At 54.0% G+C, this 7,857-nt stretch overlaps 1 protein-coding gene across 1 annotated transcript in view; it reads right to left on the bottom strand.

Moving 5' to 3' along the window:
- Nucleotides 1-7,857, bottom strand: part of KCNQ1 (potassium voltage-gated channel subfamily Q member 1) — a 318,108-nt gene that overhangs the window by 78,559 nt on the left and 231,692 nt on the right. Inside the window, exon 17 of the mRNA XM_023537362.1 lies at nucleotides 1,014-1,089. Within this exon, the coding sequence (XP_023393130.1) occupies nucleotides 1,014-1,089 (76 nt within the window). The remainder of the gene's footprint in view (nucleotides 1-1,013; nucleotides 1,090-7,857) is intronic.

The raw sequence follows: 7,857 nt of genomic DNA on the forward strand, positions 1-7,857 counted from the left end.
ACTTTTCTGTCGTAGAAAGAGGGACGAGCCCTGTTCCTCCCTCTGTGAGACGGGGGTGCTGAGCCCTGCTCCTCCCTCTGTGAAATGGGATGCTGAGCCCTGCTCCTCCCTCTGTGAAATGGGATGCTGAGCCCTGCTCCTCCCTCTGTGAAATGGGATGCTGAGCTCTGCTCCTCTCTCTGTGAAATGGGATGCTGAGCCCTGCTCCTCCCTCTGTGAAATGGGATGCTGAGCCTGCCTCACTCTGGCTGGCAGGGAGGGAGTGAGGATGACATAGGACAATAGGTGAGAAAGACGAGGGGGCCCTGAGCCGGCACATGCCACAAGGGCCAGGCCTTCTGGAGGGAAGATGACCAGTCTGCATGCAGTAAGGGCTGAGCTGGGCCCTTGTCCGTGGGCCGAACACCACCCCCAGCAGAAGGAGAGGGCCTGAGCCTGTCGCCAACCGGCTTCTCCGGGCCTCGGGCTCCGGTGGCTGAGGGTCTGCTGCTGGAGTCTCACCCCTGGAAGGGAGTGTATGGAACCCCGTGGGCCCCAGCCTCACCCAGCCAAGGAGACCCCGCCTTGTGCTGTGACGGCGGCCACCACCGGGGACACTGAGCACGGCCAGGACTCACATAAGGTGGGAGAGGGAGCACAAGAGCTCTGAGCGGGTGTGGGATGGGGCTCTGGGGTCTGGGGGACCCCACTTCCTCCCCAGGTGATGGGGTAGGCTCTGTACCCTCTCTGAGTCCTGCCCACGCCATCCGCCCGTCACTCAGGGGAGAGGTGAGTGAGCCCCAGAGGCTCTGTGCGTGTCCCAGGCTCCGGGCTGGGCCTCAGGGGCCAGGACAGGTGAGGGACGTGTCCTTCCAGCGGCCTGCTGTCTTAGGGATGGATAACAAAGCTGTTGCAGGGTCTCTGGTGGGTGAGGGGTCCGGTCTTGGACGTGTCAGGGGACTGCGACCCCGCAGCCTCCGCCAGGGGCGGGAGGGGCTTCTGGGGCAGAGGAGAGGGCTCAGCGCAGGACTCACCTGAAACCTCTTCTTGGCCACAAAGTACTGCATGCGCCGGACGACCTTGATGGTGGCCCGATGGTGCTCCCGCAGCCTGCAGCGCAGAACAGAGAGGAGGGCGTGAGTGGCCACCTGCCAGAGGCCTGGGGCCCTCCCCGCGGCACGTGGGCCGAGCCCTTCTAGAAACAAGGAGCCCGCTCAGCCCCGCGGGGTGGACACCTTCATGGCCGTTTCCTGGGAGTGGAGGTGGAGCGGGGAGGCTCTTTCTGCTGGGATGATCCCAGAGGGACCCTTTCTTTGCTTGTCGCTCAGAAGTGGGGTGGGAGTTAGGGTCCCAGGTTCACAATGGCTATGCCCCCAACTCACAGCGGAGCCACAGAAGCTACTTTCTATCTTGGGCCTTCAGGGCCCGGTGTAACGGGGAGGGGTAGAAACAGATGACACCCAAGGCCCCTTTCAGCTGGAATGTTCCACAAACAGTCATGCGGCTGGGAAATTTAGGGACAAATACCAAGAACCATTACTAACCCGAGCCACTCACTCTGTTATGGGGAATGCATCATCTCCCCTCTACAGTTCCTTCTAGAAACAAAGATCCTTCTAGAAACATCATGAACCGCGTGAGACACGGTTAAAAGTTCTAAGGCATGCAAAATGTCAGGAGAGGAGAGGCAATGGAGAACAAGTAATTTTGAACGCTCGGTGGCTGATAATCTTCCAAAAATGATGGAAGACATCAGGCCACAGATTCGAGCAGCTCTTCGGACCCCACTGGAGAGAGGCAGGGTCCACCAGACCCAGGCCGATCCGCGTAACACTGCCGAAGTCCGGAGGCGCGGGACGCGTCCCGGGAGCAGTGAAGGAAGGAGGGCGTGATGGCACATTACCCCGATGGCTGGCTTGTCACCAGAAAGGATAAAAACCAAATGATATTTTTAAAGTGCTCAAGGAAAATATCTACCAACTCTGCATTCTGTACCCATCAACTATACTCGGATAAGTAAAAGCGAAAAGAACAAATCCCGTGTGATTCCACTTCAGTGAGGTCCCCGGAGGGATCGGATTCATGGCGACAGAAAGCGGATGGCGGTGCCGGGGGCTGGGGGAGGGGAGGGGAGCGGGTGTTGAAAGGGGACACGGTCTGTGTTTGGGACGATGAAGATCTGGACATGGCGGTGACGGCTGCGCAACCTTGTGACATTGATACTTAATGTCCCTGCACTGTATACTCCACATGGCTAAGACGGCAAATTTTATATTCTGTGTATTTTACCATAATGAAAAACAGGAAGGTAAAACCCATGCCCGGAGAATTCACTGCTGGGAGACCTGCATCGAAGAAACGACTTGGGGGGACTCCCCAGACAAAGAGAAATGACCCCAGAAGGAGGCCGGGGACCAGAGAGAGGGATTGAAAGCGCAGGAAAGGACAGATTTATGAGGAAGTTTAAATTAGTGTGGACCAAAACAATCCTGTTTCATGAGGTTTGAGTATTGCTAGAGAGAGAGAGAGAGAGAGAGCGATATTTCATAATTTAAGAAGTGGCCGCTTTGATAGGACGATATCAATTCTAGATCTGGATGCATCTAAATACTATACATAGACTATGTGTATGTGACCTAAAAGCAAAACAGCGTGAAAGGCAGAAGCGTCCGGGGAGCCGAATGGTTGTAAGCACCGTGGGCCATCAGGGAAACGAGCCAACCCAAGGTCGGCTCTCGTGAGTCGAGGATGTATTTTACGATCTCTAGGCAACCACCGATGGCATGATAAAAGCATGTAGAATCGACGAGCTCCTGGAGGATCGAAATTCGATAACAGCGATATCTGATTAATCCCAAAGAAGCAGGAAATGGGATACAAAGGAAGGTATGGAACAAATAAAAAGCAAGTATAAGACAGCAGATCGCATGAGTTGCAAAGGGACTAAACGTTCCAATGAAAAGACCGAGATCGTCAGACAGGATTTTAAAAACAGCTTCATGTTGCTTAGAAATCGTCTTTAAATATAAATATAAAGATACATCAAGGTTGACAGCACGAGGATAGAAAAGGACGTATCGTGCAGTAGCCAGACTGAGCTGGTGCAGGTAACCTAACATCAGATACGGGAGACTTCGATAAAAGTCTTTACCTTTGAGATAAAGAGGGACGTTTCATCATTTAAAAAATGATCAGAATTTGCTAGGAAGATATCAATTCTAAATCTGTATGCCCCCGAAAACATGACCTTAAAATACATAAAGCCCAAACTGACAGGACTCAAAGGTAAACAAGAAAATCCATAATCACAGTGAGAGATATGAATACATCCCTGCGGGTAACTGATAGGAATCTGTCAAAACACGAACAGAGACCCAAATGGGATCATGCGGGTAGCAACTTGACCTGGTCAATGTTTACAGACCACATGTTCAGTACCCGAAGGGCACTAAGCCGTGCACGTACACCTGGAACACGTACACCTGGAACACTTATCAGAAGAGACCACCTGCGGGGCTTTAAAAGCAAGTTCCAACAAATTTCAAAGGAATTAAACCGTGGACGTTTGCTCTCTGGCTACAGCGAATTAAGCTAGAAACTCATAAGAAAAAGATAACCAGAAAAAATCCCTCGATCTTTTGGAAATGAATCTAAGTAACTTAAGGGTCAAAGAAGAAATCCAGTAAGAGTTGGAAAATATTTTTAACGGAATAATCATAAAAATGTCACGTAAGAAAACTTAAAGCTAAATCAGTACCGTGAAGCGAAGTGTTTGGAGGACAATTTATGACCTTAAATGAATATCTGAGAAGAGGAGAGGCTGAAATCTGTCTCGAAAGATTTTTTAAAAAATAGCAAATTAAACCCAAAGAATGTAGATGGAACGAGATAATAAAGAGAAGAACGTGATTCAATGAAACTTAAAAAAAGGACATCGTCTTAAGAAAAATCGAGAGCCCAAATTCTATTCTCTGAAGAGACTAGTAAAATTGATAAACTTTTAGCAAGATCGAGGGGCATGGGGGACACAAATTGCCAACGACAGGAATTAGAAATTGAACATCGGTATAGACCTGGCGATATCTTTAAAAAATCTATTCGGAGGATATTGAGCAGAAAAAGAATTTTGATAGCTTAGATAAGATAGAATGATTTCTTAAAAACGACGTACAAAAGGAGACACAAGAAGAAATAAAACACCGAAATTGCCCAATATTAAAGAAATTAAATCTGGAAATGTAACGATCTTTCCAAGCACACAGTAAAACCTCGAAGTCTAGATGACTTCGCCGGTAGATGCTTCTAAACATTTACGGCAGAAATAACACCAATTGTATAAGAATCCTTTTAGAGGATTTTTATGAGTCAGCAGAACCTTGATATCAGAACCTGAAAAGGCTATTTCCAGAAAGAAAAAGCACCGGGCTGATCTCTCTCGTGAACATAGATGCAAATATCCTGCCCACAAAACCGGCAAATTGAAGCCGATGCTGTAAAGAGGGACACGTGACGGTGTGCAGTTTAATCCGGTTACACGAGGTTGGTTTAACGTCTGCAAATCGATCATCAGAGTCCACCACGCGAACAGGAGAAGTAAGGAAAAACATATAATCAACTCGAAAGATGCGGAAAAACATTCGATAAAACTCAAGACCCAGTCATGATTAAAAACATAACTCTAGGGGTACGAGGACAAGGAGAGAGCTCTGTTCCGTTAAAAAAAAAAAAAAAAAAAAACAAAAAAAACCCAAACAAACACACAAAGCAGAAAAAGACAAACTCTAAGCAAACATCATACGCATGGTGAACGACCGGACACCTTCCTCCTGAGGCAGGGAGCAGGACAAGAATGTCTGTTGTCACCATTTCTATTTATCCTGGTTCCCAGAGTGTCAGCTGGGGCACAGGAGCAAGAAAAAAAATAAAATAAATAAAAAAAAAACAGAAGCTAGCACGATTAAACATGGAAAAGGAAAACTGTCATTATTTGCAAATGACATGATCGTAGTTGTAAAAAGGTCCTTAAGAATCTTCCGCCAAACTATCGTTAAATGGACTGAGCAGTGACACCGATGTTAAAGGTGACAAACAAAACCCAGCTGTACGTCTACCGGCCAGTAACAAAGAGAACAAGAAATAAAAGAGACCACGTATAACAGCGTCGACACCCATAAAGCGCCGCCGACACGTCTATCGAAATGAGCGCGACCTCCACAGAGAAAAGCGAGACCCACAGGGACGGAAATGAAACAAACCCGACCCGGATCGAGGGACAGACTGTGTGCACGAACCGGAAGACGCGACACGCCTAAGATGCCTGTTCCGAGGTGCGGATTAGATGGGATCCCAGTCAACACCCGAGCGCTTTTATTTATTCATTTATCTGGGAAATTTCAAGCTGATTCTAAACTATCTATGAAAAAGCAAGGAGCCGAGACTGGACGAGACGCTTCTGAAGAAGAGTGAATTTCGAGGATGGACGTGCAGGCCACGGGGACGCGCACGGTGTGCCAGACAGATGCAGGGTTCTCCTGCCTCGGCAACGGGTCCCGTGGCAACAGATGACTCGGGACAGCACAAGACGTCCAGGGACGTAAACGCACCTTAGGTGATCACTCGGTCTGTAACCAAGTCACTCATTTAATCCCGTAGCGGAAAGAACGGTCTTTTCACTAAATGGAACAATTAGATACCCACAGGGAAAACTCCGAACCGTGACCCCCTGCGAGGCGCCAGTCACAGGGCTGATTCAGGTGAGCTCAGAGGCCTCCCTAGGACGGGAGAGACAATGGGACGCGAGGAAAGCACAGCGAGACAGCCGTGACCTCGGGACAGGCCAACGTTTCCGTAACGAGGCACAGGAAGCGTGAACCGTCAGGGAAAAGATGTGACGGATTGGACGTCCTTAAGGTTAAGATCGTCCAAACATCGAAAGGGCTCAGGAGGAGCGTAAACACTCTGCAGGCCGGGAAGGGATGTTTTCTGGCCAAGGACTTGCATCCGGGCTATATGGAGAAGCCCTACATCAGCAAGCAGATGACATGAGTTTGAAAAACGGGCAGAAGACACGAGCGGCCCTCAGAGAGGAAGTCCCGTGAGCACGGGAGAAGGTGCTCGGGGGCGTCCGTCACCAGGGACATGCAGTCGAAACCCGAACGGGGCGCGGTACACACTGCCTGAGCCCGCCCCCCTGAAAGAGCCGAGGACCCCGAGCGCTGGCGGTGACGGGGACCGCCGTGCCCGCGACGGGGGGCGGCAGCTGGGTCGGCCGCGTCGGGGAGCCACGTGCCCGTAGCCCCACGCCCACCTCGTCATGTCCCGGCCTGTGCAATCCCCAGTCACCCCCAGAGAAATGGGCGCCCGCACCCACCAGGAGACACCAGTGGGAACCCCCGGAGCAGTGGTACTTGTGAGAAACATAACTCGAAGTGACAAACGCCCAGCTGCGGGGGTGGCACAAGCAGAGGGTGGCGTGTCTCTGTGACACAATGCAAAGGGGCGCGCCGCCGACGCCCACGTGGCGGAAGGCTGCGCGGCGACGCGGGAGGAGCCCCAGATGGTACGCGTGACACGGACACCCCTCAAACGCGCATCGCCGACTGAGAGAAGCCAGTGACTCAGGTGCGTGTGTGCGTGCGGGTCGCTCCAGGCCCGCCCGAGCACGGGCAGCAGTAACCGGCGGTGGGAAAAGTCAGGCCGGGGTGGCCGCTGGGCTGGGGTGGCCGCTGGGCCGGGGTGGCCGCTGGGATGGAGTGGCCACTGGGGCGGGGTGGGCTTCGCTGGGGCGGGGCGGGCTTCACTGGGGCGGGGCGGGCTTCGCTGAGGGGGACAGGGTGGGCTTCGCTGGGACGCGGTGGCCGCTAGGACAGGGTGGGCTTTGCTGCTGGGGGAGCACGGGGTGGGAGACGCCACCGGGGAAAACAGCCCGGCCCTTCCCGAAAATGCTACACACAAGGCCACCACGTGGCCCAGCGACTCCACTGGTGGTCACGAGCCCACGAGGTGGGGACACTGGTGTGGCTCCTGCGTAAGCATCGCGGGCCAAAAGCAGAAAAACCCAAATGTCCGCCCACCGACGGACGGGCAAGCGACACGCGACACGTCCACTGGGTAGCGTGTTCTGCAGCCTGGAAAGGGACGAGGCAGACACGTGCTGCCACACGGCCGGGACGGGGGACCTCGTGGTCAGGGGAGGGAGGTGGCCGCAAAGACCACGCGCCTGGGACCCCGTTCACGGGCTCGCGGAAGCCGAGCCGGAGAGGCGGCGGCTGGACGAGCGCAGCTGGGGCGGGGGCGGATGGGGAGCAGCCGCCCGGCGCGCAGGGCTGCTGGGGGGTGACGGAATGTTCCGTGGTTCGGGCACCGTGACGGCAGCAAGGCCCTGGTGATACGCGGTGTGACGCATCACTCCTGAGAGCGGATGGGGGGCGGTGGAGGCTTCTCTGGGGGACAGGCAGGCTGTAGGGGGGAGGACGGGGTCCTGGGAACGCCCCAGTGCCAGCTCTGCCCGCAGCACGTGCTTCTCTGGGGAAGGGCCCTTACCCGGGGCGGCTCGGGCCCGGCCGGGCGGCCTCAGGGCAGCGGCATGGAGGCCTCCAGCTCCCGGTCCGGCTCAGCCCGCACGCTTCCAACCGGGCCCCACGGCACCCCCAACCCAAGGGACGGATCACAGACCTTGTGCCCCCCCGAGCCCTGGTCTCGCATCCTGCCATGGCTCCCTGTTGCCTATGCCATGAAGCCCTCCCCGAGGGCAGCCTGCTCAGCCCCTCACGACCGGCCCAGACAAAACACAACGCAAGCTCCGGGCACTCTGGGTGAGTCCGGGGGTCACGCGCTGTCTCCCCCTAACTTGTCCATCTTAACGTTGGCGGGGAGGCA

The sequence above is a fragment of the Pteropus vampyrus genome, unplaced genomic scaffold (assembly GCF_000151845.1).
Source record: "Pteropus vampyrus isolate Shadow unplaced genomic scaffold, Pvam_2.0 Scaffold187, whole genome shotgun sequence".
Lineage (NCBI taxonomy): Eukaryota > Metazoa > Chordata > Mammalia > Chiroptera > Pteropodidae > Pteropus > Pteropus vampyrus.